Source organism: Megalobrama amblycephala, linkage group LG2 (genome assembly GCF_018812025.1).
Source record: "Megalobrama amblycephala isolate DHTTF-2021 linkage group LG2, ASM1881202v1, whole genome shotgun sequence".
Lineage (NCBI taxonomy): Eukaryota > Metazoa > Chordata > Actinopteri > Cypriniformes > Xenocyprididae > Megalobrama > Megalobrama amblycephala.
Genome location: NC_063045.1, coordinates 5,577,579 through 5,603,597, shown reverse-complemented (window position 1 = coordinate 5,603,597; position 26,019 = coordinate 5,577,579). Strand labels below are relative to the sequence as shown.

The 26,019-nt window shown below is 39.7% G+C and overlaps 2 protein-coding genes and 1 long non-coding RNA gene across 3 annotated transcripts in view; 1 reads left to right on the top strand and 2 right to left on the bottom strand.

Moving 5' to 3' along the window:
- cers4a (ceramide synthase 4a) overlaps positions 1-12,432 on the bottom strand; it is a 33,778-nt gene extending 21,346 nt beyond the window's left edge. The window contains exon 1 of the mRNA XM_048182313.1: positions 12,395-12,432. Within this exon, the coding sequence (XP_048038270.1) occupies positions 12,395-12,417 (23 nt within the window). The 5' untranslated portion in view covers positions 12,418-12,432. The remainder of the gene's footprint in view (positions 1-12,394) is intronic.
- LOC125263321 lies at positions 5,797-7,047 on the bottom strand. Its single transcript, XR_007183801.1, has 3 exons — positions 7,003-7,047; positions 6,792-6,921; positions 5,797-6,574 (listed from the first exon to the last, which is right to left on the bottom strand). It is a non-coding gene; the product is annotated as an uncharacterized LOC125263321 (long non-coding RNA).
- Positions 11,446-26,019, top strand: part of fbn2b (fibrillin 2b) — a 69,879-nt gene continuing 55,305 nt past the window's right edge. The window contains exons 1-6 of the mRNA XM_048182271.1: positions 11,446-11,744; positions 13,470-13,768; positions 18,123-18,205; positions 19,005-19,103; positions 22,321-22,416; positions 22,797-22,892. Of these exons, the coding sequence (XP_048038228.1) occupies positions 13,593-13,768; positions 18,123-18,205; positions 19,005-19,103; positions 22,321-22,416; positions 22,797-22,892 (550 nt within the window). The 5' untranslated portion in view covers positions 11,446-11,744; positions 13,470-13,592. The remainder of the gene's footprint in view (positions 11,745-13,469; positions 13,769-18,122; positions 18,206-19,004; positions 19,104-22,320; positions 22,417-22,796; positions 22,893-26,019) is intronic.

The window sequence follows — 26,019 nt, the reverse complement described above, 5'->3', positions numbered from 1 at the left end:
CTAGGGGTCCACTAACCCCTGGTTTGGAAAACCCTGCTGTGCGTTGGGTGACTCAGGAATATTCAGAAATAGCATTTGATAGTTTATTGTGCAAGGATAATTTGGTTGCCCTTGGCTTTCTGCAGGGGGTGTATTACCTCAGCTGTTATTGGAAGGTGCTAATCAGTTCCTCATTAGCGGCCACACAAAACATTGAGATGTTGCCCTGCAACAAAAGGCCCAATTCACAACTCCCTAGCTCACAGGCAAACCCCAAATCAGCGGGACACAACATCTATATCCTGCCTCATCTAACCTGCATCCCCCCACTCTTCGTTATGGGTTCCCACAGATTTCTAGAACGTGCCTGGTCGTGGTCAGGAATTCTCCTCACTTCACTGTAAATCTCATAAGGGCCGAGACTGAAATGAAGAGACAGGATGAGACGAGGTGAGGTGAGGAATTCCAGGAATCACATTCCAGCCCAATCATAGAACTAGCCAACGTATACTGAAGCTATTAAAAAGGCAATGTTTTCATGTAACTTTTATATAAAAAAAACGTTACATTTTGTATGTAATATAAAATAGATTTTTTTTTTTCTCATATTGATATAAAGTCACAATTGCAGCAATTTAACTAAGACAGAATGTCAGGAAGTTGCAATTATGAGAAGTAATCACAACGGTGAAATAAAAAGACGCAATTAGAAAAAAGTTGCAACTACAATAAATAAAATTTGCAATTGTGAGATAAAAAGTTGCAATAAGAACAGAAGTTGCAACTACAAGAAATAAAAGTCACAACTGTGAGAAACAAAGTTGCAATGGTGAAATAAAAAGTTGCACTTTAAAAGAAGTAAAGTTGCATTTATAATAAATAATCACAATGGTTGCACTTTTATGATATTAAGTCACATTTGTAAGATAAAAGTCACAACTACAAGAATACAAGAAATAAAAGTCGCAATTGTGAGAAATAAATTTGTAATTATGAGAAATAATCAAAATGGTGATATAAAAAAGTTAAGATATTAAGTCACAATTGTTAAATTAAAAGTTGCAATAACAATAAGTTAATACTATGAAAAATAAAAGTCACAATTACAAGAAATAATCACAATGTTGAGATAAAAAAGTTGCACAATTGTGAGAAAAAATGTTGCAATTACAAAAAAAGTTGCGACTGCTATAAATAAAAGTTGCAATTGTGAGAAATAAAGTTGCAGTTACAAGAAATAGTCGTAATGGTGAGATAAAAAGTTACATAATTAATATCTTAAGTCTTACACTTGTGAGATTAAAAGTTGCAATTAGAAAATAGGTCACAATTACAAGAAATGAAAGTCAACTATGAGATGTCACAATTATTTTTGTTTTATTTTGAGGTGGAAACAAAGTTCCATAGGATCTCAATTAAAATGACAGCATTATATCTTAAACAAATAAGCTGATACAAAATACAAGCACCCCGAGTTATATATCCTAATGATGAACGGGAATATTTAACGACATATTTCGCTAGAAAAGAAACGATACCCTTGTTCAGTTTTTCACATAGGCCTCTCTCAACTCATCCAAATTTTCAAGCCCTTTCAATAGTACATCTTGCTTTGGAATTCGGTCATTTGAACGCAAGCCACACTTAAACTTAACAGAGCGAGAAGTCTGTTTAGGCATCTGTATGAAAAATTACCTCTCTGTGACTGCAGAGAGTGAGTTTCGCTGAGGAAGAGTGCATTCCACTCCCATCTTAAGTGGCCGTGCCCTGCTAAATGTATCCCATGCTGCACTGGGCTTGCTGTGGCTTCCAGAGCCGGCAGAGTGCAATCAAAAGCCAAACTTCAACAACTACCAGATGGCCGAGAGCATGTTTGAATGAGACTTCCCTTTCACGGACCACACACCTTCTTAAACAATCGTTGTTTTCTTAATGTTGCTAATATTGATGCTGGGTATATGTCGAAAATCTCCATGAAGAAAATATTAATGCTCAGATGTTTCTCTATTAGAGCTCAGGAGATTTAATGGAGATTTCATTTAAGTATAACTTAAACCCAGTGCATCAAACCCAAATGAGGTCCCATGGAAGAACAAACACAGAGAAAGCAGATTCATATTTGTCTCAGATGTTTTTCCGAAATGTAAGCTCAGACAGTCAGATAGATATTTTGAAACTCTAGACGAAGATAGATAGAGAGACGGACGGACGGACAGATGGATGGACAAATAGATAGATAGTAATATGTCCCAATAAACAATACAAATTACCTGTCAAAGTGAATACATTATGCTCTAACTACATCATACAATGGAAGGTGATGAACTTCAAAATGATCCCAGCTTGGGGCATCTAACAGCTGGTTGGCTGTAAGATGAACGGATCCACCCCCATCCACAAACTCCCAAACCTTGACTTCAAAGCATCCGCTTGGGAATCCCACAGAGGTGCCGCTCCTTCATGGCCCTGCCTGACAGGATCGCACTTGCTAATGCTAAGCAAACAGACGTTTGACTTTGAGCGCCGTCTGCTCTTGAGACCTACAGGATAGAAAGTTACAAAAGAAAAGCACTGCAATATCTTGATTTTTGAATAGAAGCAAATGGAGCTGTTTGCCAAAGTTGCTTGCTCTCGCAAAGTCGTTCTTGCTTCTCAGATGTTCCTCCTGAGAAAAAGACCTCCAGTAGTCTCACAATTCGTCTTTTCTTCCTTGAATCAACACTGAACTGAACTGAGCTAAATAATCACTCTGTTTCCCTCTGTAGTGCTGCGGAAATTTAATTTGTTTCTTAATCTATGAACTTTACCAGCGAACAGGGAACGTTCTCATAACTTTGGTTAATGTTGTGGAAAGATATGAATGAACGTTCTCCCAGTAATGTTAATAGAATGTTCGTTCAAAGTTAAGGTAATGTTCTCAAAACATTATTTATACATCATTCATGGAAAGTTTTTACCTGAAACATTTAGTTGGGTGTTCGTCATACCCAACGTTTTTTTGAAAGTTACTACCTGTTTCAGAACGTTCAGAGAACATTCAAAAGTAACGTTCACGTAATGTTTGCAAAATGATAAAATGGAATATTTCCTTAACGTTCACTTAACCAAAAAAAACATTTAAAAAACTGGACGTTTTGAATGTTCAGACAAAATTCTGAAACTTAATGGGAAAGTAAGCAAAACATTCTTAGAATATTTTTTTTGTTTGCAACATGAACTGTTATTTTCCTGTTTATTACTGTGAATCTGCTTTGAAACAATCTGTATTGGATTGTATAAATGTGACTAGAAGATAATGTCTCAAGCTGCACTTAATGATCACTTCTCATCAAGATTCATGTGTCAGTTTTTATAGCAGGAGAAACACCAAATACAAAGTTGATATTCATTGAGTCGACTTAAAACATCCTCTTGGATCCAAACAAAGGACTACATATGTGAACTACATAGGAAACAACAACAAAACCCCAGGCTGTAAATTCTAAACTATTTGCACACTTTATTTCCCCGTGACTGTGTTTGTGCTTGGCGTACTACATATATTTGCACAAGGGTGTTGGTGGATTTGATGCACTGGGTTTCCTGCATAGTTGTCAAGATGCATGCAAACACAGCTGGCCTCCTGATTGACTCTCAGCAAAACTGACCCTCTACAAAATGGCGCCAAACGTGACCACACAAGTCCAGGGGGAGGGGGAATGGTTTCTGAGCCAATTTTGACGTATTGAGCATGATAATGTTGTTCTTACCTTAATCTAGGCTTATCTCTGGGCGATCCGAGGTTATCACAGCTTGGTGAAAAAGTACATTCTCTACAGCATCCCTTACTACCCAGCTTACAAGGCTAACGTTCTCAGAATTTCAGCTAATGTTCTGGCAAGATTCTCAAACATTCTTCCAGTAATTTTAATAGAATGTTTGTTCAAAGTTATCTGGTCATTAATAATGTTCTCAAAACATTAGCACAAAAACATTCATGGAAGGTTTTTTCTGAAACGTTTCAGGTGGACATTCGTCTAATGTTTTTAAAATATCACTTTCAGAATGTTTAAAGAACGTTCAAAGGTATCATTCCCATAATTTTTGCAAAATGGAATGGAACGGTTTTTAAAAGATTAAAAAAAAACTGGATGTTTTGATCGTTCAGAGAAATTTCAGAAATAATGTTTCCATAACTCAGTGGCAACGTTAGCGATACGTTCTCAGAACATATTTTTGTTAGCTGGGTAAAGTACCAAAATAGTCAACCCGAAAACACTGACCTTTCATTCCTGCGCTATGAGGCACGTTGTGTTAAAAACAGCTGCAGGAAACGTCGCAGACCGTGGGTACAGGTAGGATGTGCTGGTTATCGAGCCGTCGAGCATCTGTTCTTCCCGTCTGTAATGATATTCCAGGCTGTCCATCCATTTGTCCAGCTGGGTACACCTGCTTTACTTGATTTTCACACCCATAAAAGAGGCTGTTTGGTGCCGTTTCCACAGCATTGGCTTGTGCTGGAACTAGTCATTTATGGCTATTAAGGATTATCTATCAAGTGTGAGTTCCAGGTTTATGCTATTGTTGCTTAAAGTACTAGGTACTAAGCAAACCAAGATCCAGTATGTTTATATATAGGGTCAGATTGTGTGGGAAATTTCAGGTTAATGCCATTCATCCAACGAATGACAACGAAAAGATGTAAAACCAAAAAAAAAAGAGGGGGGGGGGCAAACACAGATGTTTCGAACACGCAACAAGTCAAGTATTTTTGATTGCAGACTTTGGTACCTTGGGCAATATAAACACAGTTTGAGCCATTGTTAAGATCTTTTCTGAAATAGTGGTACGTCACTAGATTAGTAGGGGATTTTTTCTCAGCAGAAGCAGGAGACTCATGAAAAAGATTTTCCATTTTATCTCACTACCATCTAGGCAAAACATATTCTTTCCTATAGGAGGTTCATACTTTCAGAGCCCAACTACACTACTCCCATTTAGGAGATTCCTCCAGTGGCATTATATAACCCATTTAGTTTGCAATATCTCACAGCTTTAGCTTTACGTGTTGGAAAAGGAACGTCTCTGTGTTTGCTTTTAACGTCTTTTTGCATGAATTGTGACGCCATTTTCACCTCAGCCATAAGGGGTTTTGGTGGCCACTGGCTGAGCCATATTTTCTGGGTCATTTTCAATGTAAACAACCAGCACTGGAGTGACTGAGATGGGGAACTGCTGTACAAATAATCAGAAATCTGGAGCACGTCCAGGTTTATTATTGCTGAGCTGAATGACTCACTCCCTCTGTCTTTCTCAGTCTCAACACCACCCTCTCTCCATCTCATTTAAAGAGGTCCTATTATGCTTTTAACATTGTAAACTTGTTGCTGTTTGAGCATGAAAAAAGTCTGCAAAGTTCCAAAGCACAAAGTCCCTCCATCAGGAGTTATTCTCTATTTAAGTGTCACTGCTTCTGAACTCCCTGAAAAGCCTCCATTGTAGTCTTGAGTTTTCTTCCAGGAACAAACACGTCACAATATTACTCATTTAAATAATTCCCGCTCAAGGCATACACAAAATAAAGGGGCTGGGCCTGGATGAGGTAGTTAGTAGTGTGTTGAAACTCACGGTTATGGTAAGGGTTGGGACATTTCCCAAACACACTTGAAGCACTTGAACAAATACAACACACTGGTCCAGATGACCAATCAAAGCACATTGTGCTTTTCAGAGCGAGGGGCTTCATAGAGACAGAAACTAAACAGAGAGTTACTGACAGACTGGGAAGAGAGGAACTGCAACAATGACAAATTTGAGAAAAAATAATGTGGTTTTTGAACATTCAAGCATGAAAACCAGTTCTAGATAACCCAAAAAACAAAATCAAGACTTTGTAAAACGCCATAATATGGCTTCTATAAGAAAGTATTAGATGCATGTATCACAAGCAAGTGTGAGGTAGACACAGTTGATGGGCCACTAATATCATTAAATACAAGGTGAGAACTCACAATTCTGCGTCCAAATGCTGAAACCTTTGACAAAAGCTTCCCCTCAAAGAGTTAACGTCTGCTTAATGAACTTTAGACACTTAAACGCTATCTCGCTGGACTTGAGAGGAACGTGTGAGGATTAGGTCCTCAGCAGGACATTGCACATGGTAAGAGTCACCGTCTGCGGTCAACTATTGTCAAAATATATCTGTTACCCTACTGAAACTACAAGACCATACTTGAAACCTGATAAGTTCGCCCAAGTTTTGGGGACTGCACACTTCTACCACAGCAGGACACATGCTGACAAAACCGTTTCCCAAATGGAACCAGGTGTTTCGACACCCAAACGCTGAAACAGCATTGCAGACAATTATGAATTATTACTGGAACAATCTTACATGACAAGTTTACAGTCAGGTTAAACCAAAAACATTCGGGGTGTACCAGGAAGTTGGTTCCCTGGAGCGTAAATCCTTTCTTATAGCATGGCTCCCTGTGCACTTGCTCTAGGGATTGGATTTGCGTTATCAAGAAGAAGCCACGGAGATCAGCGTCCTCCACTCTTCAGAATTAACTGCAGATGCGAACGTTTCATCCAAACCAGGAACTGCACATCCGAACTGTAAAAGATTAATGACCAAATTAAGTAAGGAGTCAAAGTGGTTTTTCGTTCTTTGCATGAATGGCATTTATCTGAATGAATCTGTGGTTTTTCAGAGGGTGTGGGGCTGAAAATGGATGTGTTCTCTCTGGGGTTAAGATGTGTTTGGACTAAGGATGGTCTGTGAAAAACCACTGATACAGAGGATTTGTAATCAGGACCGGATATTTAGTAACCTCATAATCTCGTGATTCCACGGATGTTTTCCAAAACAGAAGACAGCTGTCGTTGGTTTAAGACAGTGTTTTGAAGGTGTAAACTGTCTCAGACTGACTTCAAAGCCATTGTTACATCACATCTGATGATCTAGAACAAATTCAAATGAGTGTTAGTGCATATTTAAAGGAACCGTGCAACTATAAATGTACAAAATCATTATATACTCACCATCATGTTCAAAAGGAAAGATTTTATAGATGTCAAAGCTTCTCTTTTCCATACAACAAAAGAGAACAAGGGGCTATTACTCTTTAAAAGGGCAAAAGAAACACCATAAAGAGTATCAAAAAAGTAGTGCTCGTGAAATGCACACTTTATGAAACCATATGATAGCTTTGAATTTTAAGTTGTTTTTCACTGAAAGTACCCCTCCATCATAGAGCTCTCATTTGTGTACATTCAAATATTGGTGAAAATAAATGTGGTACAACTTTACTGACTCACAAGGTGCAAGGGATTAATTCACTGAAAAACATTCAAATATGGCAGAAGACACATTGCACCAAGTTTGACATCAACACTAGACATCAACTACTGATGCAACTAAAAACCTGACGCAACCAATTTTGGCGGGTCACGTTTAAATGTGTGCTAGAGGTAGCAACTAGATGAATCTTATTAGAGATGTTGCACAAACTTTTAATGAAGACTTTCCTGGATTCCTTCCTACCTGTGGATACTGAGTGATTTGAACACTGTACATTGAAAGAGAGACAAACAAAGTACACAATGGAAAAGAGAGCTTAGAATGAGCAAATTCTTTGGGTGTAAATGTGTTCAAGTCTTTAATTTTCCCAAAATAGTGTCAGAACGTACACATCTTTAGGTTTTGATATGGCTGTGTGCAGTAAATTCCTGCCGTTTCTTAGATTCCCATACGACAGAATGTTTTATGTGCGCTTGAGAGTGCAAGACATGGTACATCTGAAATCCATTAGAACGGGGTGCAGACGCTCCAAGCAGCTCTATTGGAATTCCATCTCATTGCCAATTCCCTTTTCTTCATTTACTCAACATTTCTAGCTTTGTGTAGGACCATAGATTTAGCTTCTGGGAACTTTCTACATGTCACAGTGATTCTGAAACTCAGTCATCTCTGTCTGTCACGTACCTTCACTTGGTATTTTGAGGAAGCAATCACATTTAACACGTCCTATCAATGCAGGAAACATTCTCATGTGTGCAGTTTCCACTCTAATGTCTCAAAGGCATGTGATGGTGTTTGGCATTAGAGCACAGTTTGGTATGTTTTTATTTTTCCCTGTTTTATGGGATGACACAGGTTGAAAACATCTTGCCTTTGTCCTCTTCTCTGCCTTTGAAGTTGTGCATTCTTACCTTGCTACATCACTGGAGGTCTACAGCTGCCTCAGAGGACGGTGAGGTTAGCTTTGCGGAAACATATACATATAAAAAAAAAGAACAAGGCGTTTGAGTCAAGAACAAAGGGTTCTCGAGGTGTAAAAGCACCAGAAATTAGAGTGACGTAGGAGCTGATTCCCAAAATAGCGGTGAGTTTAGTGCTCCTCTGATGTTTGGGAGAAATGAACAAAATGAAATTCAAGGACTTTATGAGAGATGGTGGATTCTTTCAACCAATGACCACAAAGTTCGTCAGTTCTTCACCCTTGTGTCGTTCCAAACTTTTCCTCAAAAAACATGTCTACACTGTTATACTATTAACTGTTCATTTAAAAAAACGATATATTATGCTTTTTAACATGTTCAACATTCTTTAGTGTGTAATGTTGCTGTTTGAGCATGAAAAAGGTCTGGAAATTTCCAAAGTCCCTCCAGCAGGAGTTATACTCTATATCAGTGTCACTGTTTCTGAACTCCCTAAAATGCTTCCATTGTAGTTTTTTTTCCGGGAATGAACACATCACAGTATTCCTAATTTAAATAATTCATATGCCCATGGCATATGCAAAATAAAGGGGCGGGGCCTGTTTGAGTGAGTTAGTAGTGTGTTGAAACTGGCGGTTATAGAAAGGGGCGGGACATTTCCTAAACACACTCGAAATGCTTGACCAATCACAACACACTGGTCAAGCCGACCAATCAGACCATGGTGTGCTTTCAGAAGGAGGGGCTTCATAGAGACAGGAACTAAACAGGGGTGCGTTTCCCGAAAGCATTGTTGGTGAACCAACCAAAATCTTTCTTTCTTTCTTTCTTTCTTTCTTTCTTTTTTTCTTTCGAGCAATTAAAAATAAATACATTTAATAAAATAAATTTGCATGTATCTAAAGATGTATGTATGTATGTGTATGCATGTAAACATATACATAAAGATGCTTTAATTTATACAGTCAAGTTGTTTCTTACACAGCTTTAACACCAGACCACAGGGTTACGAACAGGGAGCATCTCAAATCTGAGTCACGCTCCACCCTGACCCCTGTGGTCACCACCACAAACCCAGACCTGGAACCAGTCCAAACCTCATTTAGTGACTCAATACTTCACAACATAGGGAATTTTATTGACCCTTTATGACCCAAACAGAAAAAAGCATCCCCCCCCCCTTTTTTTTTGACTACCTCTGAAATGTCCGCCTAAGAAGAAACTCTCCTTAAACTCAGGAACCTGAACATATGTGCATGCTTATAGTTTGCACAGAACTAATGTGCATAACATTCCCCATGTGGCTTGAATCAAATGTCTTTCCAAAATAAATGACAGCAGTGTCTCGCTTTGGCCTCAGTTGTGATGCTCTCAGATGCACCGATAACGGATTTCAGCTGAGATCTTTCATATATCAGGACCTATAGAAGTATCTAGTTTCCTAACAAAGGAACCTCACCAAATAAAATGTTTACTCAAAAAAAAAAAAATTTATAAAGTAAATCCTCTTTTATAATGCATTTTGTTCCTGAAACAAAACATGGTGTACTTTAAAAAAGAAGCAATGACGCAGATGCAGAATCTGAACTGAAGCAAATCGAAGCGACATCGGCAGAACTAATGGAGGAGTGAAATGGAGGCTTTACCATACTAAAAACAACTGGATCTGGATAATCATCTGGTTTACGTAGTATTTGCCATCTCTCATCAACAAACCATCTCTAGGACAGACTCCAGCCGCAGCACAACACCACCTCAAATCCTGCTCATAATTACTGCCTTTCTAACAAATAAGCTGGCAAAAACACAAGCAAATTTAATTAAAAAGTGCTTTAAAACATGCGAACACATTTTTAGATATTCTGTTAAGTTATGAAAATGTAATGTTCTCTGAATGTTCAAAACGCTTTATGTGAACGCTAAGGGAACTTTCCATTTTGCAAACATTTTGGGAATGTTTATTGTTTATATTACTACCTTACTTTTGAATGTTCTCTAAATGTTCTGAAACAAGTAGTAACGTCCAAAAAATGTTAGACAAACTAAAGCGTCTCAGGAAAAATGTTCCATGAACGACATACAAAAGTTTTTGTGCTAACATTTTGAGCATGTTTTTAAGACCAGATAACTTTGAACAAATGTTCTATTAACGTTAATAGAAGAACGTAACTTTCAGAGAACCTTGCCAGAACGTTCTGAGAATGTTCCTGGGAGGATTGCTAATTATTACATTAATCGAAAGCAGACAGTGTTTATGATTTTACTAAGTTTATATTCCCATGAATAAACCAAGTTGGTCACGAGATTAATCATAAAACATCTCATTCTTTGACATCTTCCTGGAAAGAGTCTGCACCGTATGTCGCATCCTCTTTGGGCGCAAACATACTGTTCAACACAACCTGTCAGATGTTGAGAGAGAGTCAAAAGGAAAGGGAAAGTGGGCTCAGCGCACAATGTGGTTCTGTTTAGGGGTGAGGCATGTGGGTCTTGGAGAAAGATGTCTCTGCCAAGAACATTGCTCCTATCTCATTTCGTTGGAAATGCTCAGAGAGCGAGGGGGATCAGAAAACACGCCACAAATCATTTCTACGACCATGTATTTTACATGACGTAGGCGATTTAATCACGAGATGTGCTCAAACACAGTTCCGCGTTGATTTCTTCCATTAACTTTTATGACATTGGGAACTAACATATTTTAACCCAGTTTTTCACTACTGAGAGATAAAACGAGCACAATAAATGCACGGGTGATGGAGGCTGTTCTTGAAATTGCCCAGACAACAAAAGCATCTATGTTTTTCAAACCTGCTGACTCAGTTTGGCAGTTCCAACATCGTTGTCGCTCGCATTTGGGTTGCGCTCAGCTGTTTGACCACCCAAGTGGCGCGTCATCCCTTACAGCCAATTAAAATCAGGCAAGCAAGAAAGAAACAGAGTGAGAAAACAAAGCTTTTTATCTTGTTTGGCTAACACTGAATTATTCAGCCTTTTAATTGAGCCTGAATGACCTTCCATCAGATTTTGACCTTCCATCTTGGCTTTTGAGCCATAGCAATATATAAAGTTTAGTATGAGAATTAGTTGTAAAACTACTTTGGGCAACTTTTTTTTTTTTTTTGTATAAAACACACCAAAGTAAAAATTCGTATATTTTGCCATTTTTATGTAGCATATAAAAAATGATATATATATTGCATTTTTGTACATTTTCATTACTTTTTCATGAATTATTTATATAGCAACTCTCAGTCTACTACTTCAGTTCAATAATTCCACTGTTTGTACAGTAGGAGAAATGTTCTAAATCATATACTTGGCTTTTCTTTTTCATTCACTCTTTCAGTCCTGTAAATAATGGTTGGTTGCAGTGCAAGGGGACAGTCAGTGGGTTCAAACCCCCTCCTCTATGCTCTTCAACCCAAAGCACCTCCCCTCGACCTATCAGGGTAATTCACTTACTTTTCTCTTTCTCACAAGAGCTACAGTGCAGTTTTCCATTCAGGGGAACATATCCCGTGACAATAACGGACTCTTCCAGGCATTCCAAGACATCTGAGGTATTTCAGCTTCACTATCATGATTGCATGGTTTATTTGCATCAGTTTCAACGAAGTGTTCATAATATGCACCGCGATTTTAATTTAAAATGCAGGAAAGATGGAATTTAAGGTCGATTAAGAAGTTGGCTACTTTGCAAAATTTAATTTGAAGCAGAAAAAGTCCTTGGTGACGTAAACCGGCGTTTATTTCCCTACAGTCTGATGACCGGTTAACTCATTTAAAACTCAAATAAGAATTATTTAAGACTTAAGAGAAGTTAACTTTAAAGGTGAGAAAAGTTATAACGTTTTGAAATATGAAAAAAAAACATATCTTTTAAAGATTAGATATAGCGTACTTTAAACTGTTTATATGCAGCTGTCCATTGATGTTCGTGAAAATAGATTAAAATACAACATTTATAATATTTGGAAGCCTATTAAGGTAATGCGAAATAGGTCTTGATGTGTGTACATCGTAAACGCGTTTGCCTCAGCAAACTCAACTTTTTTTCTAGCGACTTTTTTTCTTCTCTTCACAAAGGAAACGCTCACGCGCGGTCGTTTTTTAACAGCATAAGTAATTAACTACATGATGTTGAATTGTGTTACAGCGTCTGACGTCTTTAAGAGAGGAAAAGTGGACGATGTATTGCATATAACGTTACCTCCGAAAGATGATTGTTGTCATTGATGGTTTTTTTTTTGTCTTTGTTCGCGCTGCAATTAGCACCGCCCACCTGAAAACTCCTCAGACTTTCCCTCTCAATTTACCAGACCTGTCATGGACTGTGATTTAACCGACTTTATAATAATCTTCTAATTAAACCAACTTTTATAAGTAGACACAGTTTTTGATGTAAAACAATAGGCCTGTTTGATTTATTTTCCACATGATTTTATGAAAAGCTACTTAATTCATTCAAAGTTTACCAGAATATTAAATGTATGTTTGTACATACACTGTAAAATATTGTTCCTCGTTGATGTTTTTTTGTTCACACAGCAATTAGATCCACCCACTTGAAAACTCTTCAAACTTTCCTTCTCAGACTTACTAGACTGTCATCTTAGATGGTGTTCTGTAATCTAACTAACTTCTCATTAACTTTTTAAGGCTTTGATGTTTGGAAAAGCGACTTACAGTGCGATAAAGATATATATTTTAATCACTATATGGAATACCAATAAAAATGTGTGGAGACATCCAGGTTAGCTTTGTTAAAGAATGTCGTTATTAAGCAGTTGGCAGAGGTTTTATATTTGCAGTTGTTCGTTAAAACAAATATATCATGCTGAAAAGAAAACCGTAAAATCTCACTCCGTTGTTTTGCCACCCCCCTGATGTTGAAACCAATTTCTGCCATGGTTCTAAATCTTTTGAGGCCCATTATTTACCCTAAAATCTTAGTTTTAATGAGCCAGTTGAGGACAAAACCAGGAGTCCAGTCTTGGCCAGGAGTTGGTTATTTCTACAGCGAATGCTCACTAAGACAGTCTAAGTGGGCCTGTAAAAGGATGCGGGGTGGCGCTTAAAGAGCCATACAGTTTGCCTGGAATAATACTACACTTTATAAAAAAACTCCATCATCGACTGTGGTTGATTTAATGGCTAAATTTATGAGGGGGCACATTTGTTCGTATGTTCACTGTATATACGCCAAATAGGCTAAGCAGTAAAGGGAACGGGAATGAAAACGAGTGCACAGGTAATAGTAAGCTTTTTGCCTTCTCTTTTTACAGCCTTCAGCCTGGAGTGCTCTTGGATCACACAAGTTCGCGTCTGAAGAGCTCATTGGAAAGGAAGAGTTTTATTGTGGGTGAGGCACGTTTAACGGCGCTTCAGGAGTCGCACAGCAGGGGCCAATGGGAGTGTGGAAGCTGGCCAAGGTGGTGCTTGGATGGGCTGCGGTCTGGTGGGCAGCAGTCTATTCGGTGCAGGCGCAAGGAGATGGAGACATCCAGGCCAGCCGATTCACTGGAAAACCTGAGGGGGAGGTGCAACAGAGGGTCCGTCGGAGAGGCCAGGAGTCCCTCAGGGGGTAAGAGCTTTTTCAGTCACGTCCTGCTCCTGTTCTCTGTCAGTTTCATGCTTGAAGTGGACATGTTAATAGTTTAACCATATGAGGCGGAGAGTTTAACTCAACTTTTATTACCAGAAGTACAGAATAATAATTTCAGGGTTGGTGTATCTCATCCTAAAAGCTTGAATTCAAATCAAGCCTTAGATTTTTTTTTTCTGCAGTAGATTTCTGTTGCAACCTGCTGTGCTGTTTGGGTTAGAGCCAAACTGGGTTGAAAGCATGATCGGTCTCTAAAAAAGCTACATATGTGATGGAGCCAGCTGCAGAAGTGTTGTGAATCTGCTGTGAGGGAATTTTAAGTACTGAAATGCCTCAGTATGTTGGTCATGACAACAGGAGTGTCATTTCCTACTGATAACGTAAGCTGTTGAAAGACATTATTGTTTGGCTATCACAAATTTTACCTCTATATATCTCCTAGAAGAATGCAAAGTGTTTTAGGTCTCAAGTTTCTTCTGAAAGATGAGGCAAACACACTTAAATATATTGAAAGTGGAGTGATTGCATGATAGATATTTTTACAAGCCCTCCAGTGCCTCTCAAACTCAGCATCTACATTTGTCTCCACAAAGCCAAAGCTGTGTATTTTTCTCATTTTTGGGAAAACAATGGCTGTTTTGTGTTGTGCGGCCCTCACATGTTTGAAACGGTTATTCCAATCATCCTCTCATCTGTACTTGCTTATAACTCCCCTGCAAACTGCAACAGGAAATGAGGTATTCTGATTACTCGGGGGGCTCCGACAAGGGACATTTGTTTTCAAGGAGGTGAGAAAGAGCATTTCACAACAGAGACATGTCTCCAATTCTTGGATCCTTGTTTAATCAGGAAAGGGGTTTTCAGCTAACATCTGAAAGGAAAACTAGCAAGGTCAAGATTAGCACTGTGGTTAGCAGCCCAGTATAGACTGAATTTCAGAAACAATAGCGACATTCTTTACTGTAAGTGGGACCAATGGTATTTGACCTGTATCGCACCCAAAACTGAGTTAACTGAACATGTTGGCCAATTTTCCAGGCAAACTAAGAGGGAGAATCTGATCCGGTCAGTGAAGCAGAACCACATGGCAGCAAGTCAACTGAGAAATGTGCCACAGTGCCCTTTTGAGAGCCCATGCTAAACACAAACTAGCCCAAAGGGATGTAGGGACTTGCATGGCTTCCAGATTGTTCCCATCTAACAATTCCTTTTGTTCAAGGCAAGACTCTGAACTTAAGACCCTTCATACAAATGTTGTAGCTGTTGAATGTTAAAGAACGGTCTAATCACTTCGAAGCACTATTTGTAATCCTATTTAAGATACCAACACAGTGTAAGAATGCTTCTTAAGAACGCTGATTATGATGATGTTGCAAAAAAATGCACATTTGATCTTCTGCCGAGTCGCCACCCAATCAAGCCAAATTATCCAGGGTCAGACAGTTTAAGAGCTGCAGTAGGTGATTTGGAGCTTACTGGCTCTCCTTGCTAAGCATAATTTGGCTGTCAGATTGGAGGAGTCTGATCACATTGCATTTGGGGGCCTCTTAAATGAAGGTAAAGTCTGGGAGACTGCTGTAAAAGCAATGGGCTTGGGGTGAGAATATGATTATGTGATTCTCGTCTATTGATGCCAACCCTGACAAGCTTTGATGAGTATAAAGCCAGCACCGTGCTCAGGGTTGATGTTTTTAGAAGTCTTGCTGGCTTGGCCAGGGTTTCTCTTCATTTGCTCAACATGTCTCTGAGGCAATGTCAGCTCCACTAGACTCCAAAGATGGGCTCAAGTTCTTCCAGAACGCTTGATGTTTGCATCCCCAGAGAGACAGAGTTCTTTGTCTTGGATTTATATTCTTTTAACAGCTGAAAGTACATGCCAGTCAAAAGGAAAACAATCCTTCTTGGACCCCAAAGCACTTGGTTGAAGCCAACAACATTTTGTTATGGAATTGTTCTTTGTAAAAATACATTTGGAATAAGAACAGAAAAAAAAATCACCTCTGGATATAGGACCAAATTAGTTTTAATATCTCATGCGAGAATAACCCAACTAAAAAAAAAAGAAAAGAAGTATGTTTTGCTTTTTTCAATGTGGTTTGTCATCTAACCAGTGGAAAGGAAGATGCAGATCTGATAAGTGTATCCTTATGTGTGCATAATATCATGCCCAGAAATTCTTATTGTCTTATCAAATGCACTCATTGTATTGTACCAAGCAAGAAAAAACATAACAGCTAACTGCTTTCTGTTGTTTATTCATGATACCATCAGTCGCTACAGAACTCCGAAAGTGTCTTGTGGACCAGCTTAGGCAAGAAAGACATCATTCCAACTTGGTTTTTATGCATGAAATCATATGGAGCGACCCCCTCTTAAAAGTGTATAGTCTAGACGGCAGTGTGATTTGAGTTCATTAGGGTTAGGGGCTTGAAACAGGCCAAGTTGGACAAGGAAAAGGTCTTGGAGATCCAGAGGCTTTACGCACTTGGATCTTTATAATGTTAAAACAACTGTGCCATTAGCTCATTGGCTCTGGACTGGAGTTAGCAGCAATTGTGGGGGCTGGGAGCAAATGTCTCTAAAGTGACCTTTAACCTCTTTAGGAGTGGTAACCGGTGGGATAGGATTGTGCTATCTTTCTGCGCCCTGTCCAAGATATCGCACAAGCCTCAGTGAGAGCTCCTGTTCAGTTTTTACGACCTAACCAAAAACTGGCTGTCAAAGCATCCCGATTTCCTATCTCAGTCTTTCCCTGACCTTTTGCCTTACTGGAATTCAGTTTGTGAGGGTTTTTAGGGCTCAAGAGTCGTAAAGTTGACCTGCTTTATCCGGAGATGTTTGGCAAAGAATTGCTTGCAAATCTCTTGCCCGAGGGCTGGTAGGCCCTGTAAATGAAAAAGGATTTGACCTAGTGAAGTGAAATGAATCGGTCCATCTAGCTGAAGAAGTCACATGGTCTTTTCAGGTATTTGCCTTGTAGCAAAGAACCCGTTACCAATTTATATCTCTCTTTGAGGTGCCGGTTTGTATTTGAGATGCTGGGTTCTGTAAATGTTCTGCATTAAGTAGTGGTAAATACACAGTGCTGCTGCTAATGCATTTAATAGTTTGCACAAGGATTGCATGTTTGAAATGCATTTTTCTAAGCTCTTTTCTGCTTTCTAGTATTCACCGCAAATGCTTCACAACCACCCAAAGCAGTACTCCAGCTTAAAGAAGTGTGAACACGCTGAAAAGAATTGAATTTAAGAACGAAGAGATCAGTTCGTGTCCAGGGATAACCTACTTGGCGTCATTCTACAGGAGTTTCAGACTTCATTTTCCAGGCTCCAGTTGAGAAATAAGACTCTTTGTTTCCACATTGCTGATAATTCATCATCTTCTAGCCTAATTTCCGCTGTTGCTTTTGTTTTCAACGGCCCACCTCCCAACCCCCCCAAACTTTTCACTTCCACTTGTTTTCTTTACCTCCCACTGCTTTTTGCCCTTTCCCCAGCATTTTCCGTTTTCATGTTCCAACATCTAGCCCTCCATCGGCCTCTACTCTTTCGGGCCCTCCACATCTCTCTTGGTTTTTGCTATTAGTGGTTGTGTCGTCTGGCAATACGGTTTGAAATCCATCAAAAGATTCAAACTACAGCTGGTCATTCCCAGGTGACTGACATTAGTAAACATCTTGACTTGTAGAGGAAAGGAATTTATGCATGTGTGTAGAAAGACAGATGTACCTCGTGGTTTTTTTTAAAGGTCCATTTACGGCAGGCTTAACTTGGCGCTGATAGACATAAAACTGTTTTCACAGTGAGTGTCCAGGTTTGACTGAGATCCTAAGGGCTTGTTGGAAAGAAACAGCTAAAACGACACATTCTGAGGCCGATTTGCCTCTAAGCTGTCAATTACCAGTCCTGGTTCAAGTCATATACATTAAACAGTGAGCCCCACAACATGGTGCAGGGTTTGTTCATGAGAACTTTGGGCTTGGTCCGTCATTAATCACATATATCATGACTAAGACAGACGCTTTTCTCTGAACTAACTCTGGGTGAGAAAGTTGCCAAAAAAAACAGCTCATGGATGAGCGCATTTGGGAACGTAAGGGTAAGCTTTAGTAAATATTTCTGTCTCAGGAAGTTTAGTTATGGTCCTACTCAAAACAAACTCTTTTCATGTTGTTTCCCAGGAAAGTCCTTTGGGGTCATTGTATGTATTGAACTGAATTTATTGCAAAGGGTCAAGAAGGTCTTTGAGACTGTAGATATTTCATGTTTCTGAGAAATGTTCATGATTAATATTTGCTTTCTCTAATTTAATGGGCTTGTTTCTGTTGTTTCAGGCCCAATGTATGTGGTTCCCGCTTTCACTCCTATTGTTGTCCAGGATGGAAAACACTTCCCGGAGGGAACCAGTGTATAGTTCGTAAGTATCTGTAGTATTTGTTTTCTCAAGCTGCATGCTTGCCATTAAACAATTATCTAAGTAACTTACAGTACACTCACCACAGAGATAGCGTTTAGCCTTAGGCTAACTGTGGTTAAGTGCCTACAATCCCTGTTGAAAAAAACAGCATAGGACCAGCCCTTGACCATCATAAACCAGCTCAAACCAGCATCCCAGCTTCAAAACCTACCTTACCAGCATATGCTGTTTTTTTCAACAGAGATGGTAGCAAGGGAAATAATCAACTCCCCAGAGCATCATCATGCTCATTCTGGGGTTTGACCCCAAAGCCTTAAACCACAACACAACCGCCAAGAGATAAAGCTTTTGCTTGGGAAGATAAAGGAAACACCCACCAAGACCCAGGCTATGATTTGTGTATATGCATATAGCCTGCCTATTTTTATGTCTTTGTAAGTAGTATTTGAAATCGTATGCGGTGTGCAACAAGCAACTTTTATGACTAAAACTAAATGGCAATTTTAGTCGAAAGACTATGACTAAAAATAAATCAAAATTTGCTGTCAAAATCAACACTGCCAAGCTTGTGTTTAGCTGATCACCCCGAAGGTTCACATCAGAAGTGACCAAAACTGCTCTAAAACCAGCCTGATAAACCAGATATGAGCAGGGTGGAAGACCAGCTTAGACCAGCCAACCATCTTAGTCCTAAAGCTGCATATAATCAATTATTCTTGTGTGCTATCTCTCTGTTCACATGCTCACAGATCAAAATGCCTTTGCTAAGCACTTCTCATGAATAGTTTTGTCTCTCCAGCGATCTGTAGGAACTCGTGTGGGGATGGTTTTTGTTCGAGGCCCAACATGTGTACCTGCTCCAGTGGTCATCTTGCCCCTAGCTGTGGGGCGGCCGCAGGTGAGTTCAGTCAATTCGATCTCCTTTTGTTCTCTTGTGGTTAATTAGGAAAAACACATTATCTAACAGTGACGTGATGTGTAGCGAAGTATGGTGTCCCATACTCGGAATTTGTGCTCTACAATGGAGAGCTATGACTAGTTAGGGTTAGCTTCTTTTTTGCATTTTCTGTGTTTTTATTGATAGGCATAGTTTAGAAAAGAAGGGACAGGATATAAAAATAATTACCGCCCAAAATAAAGAGGCGCCTGGTTGAGTTAGTTAGTAGTGTGTTGGTAAGTGGTGGGACATTTCCCAAACACTCGGAAGCGCTTGACCAGTCGCAACACACTGGTCCAACCGACCAATTTAGGTGTTTTTTGAACATTCATGAATGAAAACTTATTCCAGCAGAGCCCAAAAATAAAATCAAGACTTAAAAAAGCATAAAAGAGCATAACGGGTCTTCTTTAATGATCCTCTCTACACTGCTTCCTTTGTGGTTGAAGGGCTTGTCATATATTTGAACTTTTCTTTGACATTTTCAGCAATTTATTAGGTTAAGAGTTGAAATTGAGCAGAGATACAGACGGCTGGAAACACTGTGAAATTCTTCTGACAGTGTATAGTGTTTCATCCTTTGAATCATTAGCTAATGTCAAGCTAGAAGGTTTTCTGTTGAGATATGTTAAATTTGAGACCACATGTGAAATTTTGCACCAAGCATTTTTTACAAAAAAGTGATTGATTGTGTTTAGATGGTGCTGGGAAAAGTAATGACTGTTGGTAATTCATGGATGAGGTGTTTAGCATTAGCACAGGTTTCTCTTACTGCACTTGCTCTTTGCCAGTGGCGTCCAGCCGTTTCTCAGCGAATGCCCGGAATATGTGGTCATAGACAAATAAACCCAAATGCACCAAACCATAGGGTTCGGTCTCGTAAGCTGTAAAACCAGAGTCAATTTATTCGCCAATGAGAAATTGACCATCTAATTCGGCTGCCAGTTCCTTGTCTGTTTGAAAGCAAATGCTAAACATACGCTTGTTCTCTGTTTTGGCAGCTTTATGGGATTTGCGAGATCGGTAATGCTGTCATTACGCCTACCCGACCGCATACCGTCTGCAGTGGTTGGGAGCGGCCACATTTATGAGTCAGTTATGAATCTGCAATTACTCCATAAATAACAAGCCGCCACACGGATGTTAGCTGTAGCCATTAGCGTTCAAAACACTGCAGCTGCGCTCAAGATAGCGCTAACCACTTTCTTTTCATCATTAGTGTCTGATTACCATTCGTCTAAATTTTAGCATCAACAATGTTATTTCAGTATCATAATTATATTATTATAGTATGATTTTTTTTTCATTTCATTTTAGTTTTAGTCATTTTAATACTTCAACTTAAACATAGTGTTATTTTAGTACCATTGAGAAACATCACTATCGTTCGAGAAACTATTAGATTTCCTCTTAGGATCCACGATGTGAACTTGACGTTGACAGGCCACCGCGAGAAAGAAACGGTCATAAAGGACCTCTGTTCCTCAGCCTCGCTCATGTTTCCTGCCGTCAGCGTGGCTTGTAAAAAGCTGACAGATGTGACTGCTGCATACAGAGGTGCATTGTGGGGTGGGAGCCTCGGGGAGCCCCGTTTTGTGTGTGTGTGTTAGCGTGAGCGCTTCAGCACGTGCAGCTCACTTAGCATGGGTCAGCGAGCGAGAGCGTCGCCCCTCCACCTGTAGGGGGCCGTCAGCAGGTCTAGCCGATGAAGTCATTTCCTGTGCTTCAGGAAAACACGGCCAGTGCTCAAACATTTACAGGCCTTGCTGTTGAAAGCTTGCCATCAATGAAAAAACATGTTTGATCTTCATCCAGCAGGATTTTTCATGTGAAATCAAATGCGAATTTTTACAACAAACACATTCAACTTTTACCCTCTTGTTTTGGTTTATTCTTTTTTTATGTTCATTAGGTCAATAAAAGGATTAGGTCATGGCAGATGAAGATGAAAAGAATAAATGAGAAACTATTATATATTTACATATCTTTGTCTGGGATAAGTAGTAGCTTGAATTATGTTTGGGCTGAAATGTACTGGCACGATGCCTTTGTTTAGACAGAACGAAAGAGCTTTGCAAGAGCAACGTTCTGATGCAACTGATGGGGAACATCAATCTTTTTTAAAACTCATCCCATGATTAGTTGTGCTTATGTCATCTGTGTTTTTTTTCGGAATGCAATTTTAAATTGCAATATACAAACTCTCTTGAAAGATTCTTCACTAAGTGACTCTGTCTGCACCGAGAGAATTCCCATTTTGTGAAAATTGCTGGAAAATTAATCTACTCGTTCAGGATGAAAATAGGTTTTTGTTGGCCGAGTAAAATTGCTCTTACCAGGAATTCGGATTGGCAGTTGCTGATATTGGAAAGACAATAAATAAGAAGTATAATAGGTCTTTCTCAAATACATTCTGTAAGTATGACTAAATCAAATAAATAGTGAGAGGGAGTTACAGTAAACTGAAATATACATCAGTGTAAGGGCAAACATACATATATATATGTACGGTTGAGGACTGTAGTGATATAAATTATAGTGATATTTAAGATTTGTTCCCTGAAAACCTAATTTAATAGTGTGATATAGCTAAGAAAATTACGTGTTTTTTGAGTATTTATGGAGTTGCGTACAAGGGTGATTTGTTTTTTTGTCTTTAAATCCTAGGAATCATCATTTCAATTAAATAACCAGTGTAAAAATGTAATGCAAGAACTATAATTTGGTGTTTCTCACACTGTTTTTCATGAAATAAAGACATTTTAATACCAGAAAAATACCACATGGAAACTTTGGTGAACATATTTTTTAGTGATGACGTGAAGAAATCACTGAATCAGAGATTTGAATCAATTACATTACATTTACATTCATGCATTAGCACATGCTTTTGTCCAAAGTGACTTACAATAGAGAAAAAAAAGAACACTTTATTAAAATAATACATTTTTTCAGAGCAGTTCATCACAGACGCAACAATATTCATAGTGTACAATGGCAAGTTTATTAGAAAGCAATTTGAACTGATCCCTGAAAATTAATCAAAGATTTTCTGCAGTGCTGTTTTTAGTTTATTCCTTATTCCTGAAGTAAGAAATGGGGCTGGGGTTGCTCTTAGCTGCATTGTTATATTGAGCTCTCCAGATGGTTTATAATCACCTCTCTTATCCCTGTACAGTCCAGTCCTGCAGCGTCAGATGCATGAATGGAGGGGTCTGTAATGAAGACGCCTGCTCGTGTCAGAAGGGCTACACAGGAACTCACTGTGGACAGCGTAAGTAAACTTCCTTTTCAGAATGTCCAGACATCACCACATACCTGAACAGACATAAACAACAATAGATGATTTCACAAGAGTTAGGCTTACAGACACAAAAGAACTCAGAATGCATATAAACCCATGTCTTTCTCTAAATGCAAGGGGACTTCAACTTCCACCCTGTGGATCACTGAACTATAATACAAATAAATACTATTCATATATAATTTGTATAATATTTATAATATTTTATTTATTGTTATTATTTTTATTTTAAATTCACTTTCCAAAAATTCCAAAGAACCATATAGCAACTTAAGAACCTAGTATGTATTTATTTTTCAAAAATGTGGAATAAAACGAAGTCCAGTTTTGACCAATTTTGCTTTCTGTAGCTGTGTGTGAGAGCGGATGTCAAAACGGCGGCCGTTGTATTGGACCAAACAGATGTGCCTGCGTCTATGGTTTTACTGGACCACAGTGCGAGAGAGGTAAGCCACCGCTATCCTTCCAAAGTTCATATTTTCTCGATTCTTAATTGTGTTGACGTCTGTGAGGATGTGCGGTTTGTTTACTGTCTCAGGCCTGCTTCAAGAATGTGGTAACAGTGTGTCAATGTGACCTAGAAATGCTCAGAAGGGTAATTTACAGTAGTTTTGAGTCGGTGTGCCTTCCCCTTCACTGTAGCGAGTGTGAAATTAATGCTACAGTTTACATTGTGGCCACATCTCTCAGAGCAGGAACAATGAGGTAATCCGGGGCGAAAAAGGCATCCCTCACGGGTGCTCGAGACGCTCTATCAGAGGTGAAATCCTTGGCTGGAGTTATGAGAAAATGACAGACTGAAAGGACCGTAAAGGCAGTTCCCATCAGGCCGTGTGAATTGTGGGAGAGAAGCGCCCCAGGCACACTAGACCGAATACCTAAGCCTTTTTTTGGTACCCCACCCTCCTGTGTCTGGTTCTTTCTGTAACCCCACCCCTTCACGAAGCCCCCTTGTGCAATCGTAGGCCGGTTCCCTTTGAAAACCCAACACAGGGAGGTGGAAAAGTTTGGGAGACATCTGGCAGTAGATAAAGTAGGGTGGAAATGACAAGGGAATGTTTCTGTGTGGAGCCATAGACTTTCCTGACAAGAAAGGGTGGTGGGTGGGGGGGTTCTCTAAGAAATGGAGACCCCAGCTGTGTATACACAGCCAGGCCTGAACTAGTACAAACAATCTCTTCACACGGAGAGTACCGTCCACGGGACACCAGCTGCCCCCCCGGCAGCTCCTTCCTGGGCCACCTGACAAGATTCATTCAGTCCAGCCCCGCGTCTCCGAGATCCCCAGATTCACCCTCAAGGTTCTTGCTTGTAGGCTGTAAAAACGTCACACCAAGCAATTAGTCATTTCACTGTTAAAGAGCAGAGATAAACTCGTTATTTAGCCTGTCTCAGTCACGCCTGTATATCATCAAGGGACTGCATTTCACAAAGTTGATGAATATCCAAAAGATGATGCAAAAAGGCCTGATGTCAGTCTCTCTATTTGGTTCTTACAAAAAAGCCAGAACAGTCTTCCAAGAAAGAGGTAGCAACAAAGAAATTGGATCCTGAAAACCGTGCTGCACAATAGTTGGCTGGCGTTTTTGGAAAGTCAGTCGTCTGCAGAAGAGTTCTGCAAACACAGCGCAAGCTCAGCTGTGAGTCAGGCACGGTTTATAGGGAGAGTTAAGCGAGTTAACGGTGAAAATGGTGTTAGTCCCATCTAATTCGTTTTCCGTTTAGCCACGTGTGCTCTGTGTTATCACTTACGGTGGCCCACACTGAATAAAGCTATGCATAGTATTCATTTCAAAGTCGAGAGTGACTTTGCTCAAGGCTGTGGCCACTAGTCCATTTTAGTTGCATCAATTACCACTGTTTTGGCACAGATGCTGCTGTTTTTTTTTTTTGTTTGGTGCAATGGATTCTAGAGAAAAAGATTTTTCCGAGCAATAAAGCGTGACTAACCTTCCTGTAACCACAAGAGTATGAATGAAAGTACTGAGGGGATGCTGAGGACTGAGGCTTAGGGGACTTGCTGTGGACTGACTCATTTGGGAGTCATAAAACTGTTGAAAACTTGGCTTGTTGGAAGTGTGTGACAGAGATAAGATGTGAAGAGATTGCCTGTCTTATTTAGCCATACTGTAAATCACTGAGCAGTAAAAGAGTTTGTTGGTCCGTCCGAGAAACTTCAAAGCCTTTCACAGGAACGCTTGAGCGTCTAAAGTTTCCTTTCTACCCTCATTTTTTTCTTCAGACCTACGTGAATGAACTTCTGCTTCTCCCCAAGAGAAAACACATTTCTTATCTTGGTGTGTACTCTGATTAAACCAAAATAGTTCAAAACAAAGTGAGAGACTTTTCCCAGTCATTGACTCTTGAGCACGTTTTTGGCTGCGCTTGAGGTTTCCACCTGCAGCTGGTCCCCAAGGCTTAACGTTCCAGACTAGATTAACTTCCCTTTGGCCAATTTTTCATTTCTTAGAAGGTCTTTCATGACAGTCTACTCCCTTTCGGTCCATTAGCACTGAGGATGATAAAAACAGGCCAAGTCGTTGGAGTGTGAAGAAAGCTGGAATTCCTCCTGCCAAATTACGTTAGCGCCCAATCTTTGGACAAGTGTGGATGCCACACATCAGCTACCTCCTGAGGCATCATTTGTTCCCAACTTGCCTCATGATTCACAATAATCTATGCTGCTAAATAGTTGGCAGACGTGGCTGGCAGGGAAACACTGATGACTAAACGGAAAGTAGAGGTGAGTGAGTGTTTGGTGGGATAGGGTGTAGGTGAATGGTTTTGATCTGACAAGCCACTCGAACTGTAATCAAGGCAAAATTACTTCCGAATGTTGTCTGCATCACCGACACATCCCCCCTTCTCTGGAATATGAGTCTGCTTGCTTCTGGGAAGCAAGGTCTGTGCATTGCTGCCAAGATTGCCAACGTGACATTGAGGTTAACCGGTTTCCCTGTTGACTTGCAGATCTGTTGCTGTTGGAGATTGCGATCTCCTCCATTAAAGTTCTTAAAAGAGTCCAGTCTTTAGTGTGGACCTACCGTGCTACGCTGTGTATAATCTTCTGGCTGTGTGCACGTACAAACGGCGCTGTGCTCAAGTTGGCTGGTTCGAACAAGGCGATGGCTTCCGACTGATGTTGGACGGAGCTTCCAGACTCCAGGGCTCCAGTTTCATTGCAGATCAAAGTATTGTAAGACAGTCCTGAGCAGCTTAAACGATGTTCTCATGGCAGACGTTTCTCAGTACCTTCTTCATTATTGTCCTTCACTTCCGAGCAACTCATGACATCCGTGTAGTCCTCCAACCTAAACCTAACCCTAACTACATACATGCCTAGAAAAGTCAACCATCCGAGTTTATGTACGTGACTCACTACTTATATGTGATCCACTACTAGTCGAAAGTCCCAAGGTTGTTTTTGCTCATAGACATTTTAGCTCACCTCTTGCACTGTATTTGTTTCTTCATAACATGCAAAATGACCAAATTCAATTCAATTCAATTCAAATTTATTTGTATAGCGCTTTTCACGATACATATCATTTCAAAGCAGCTTTACAGAAAATG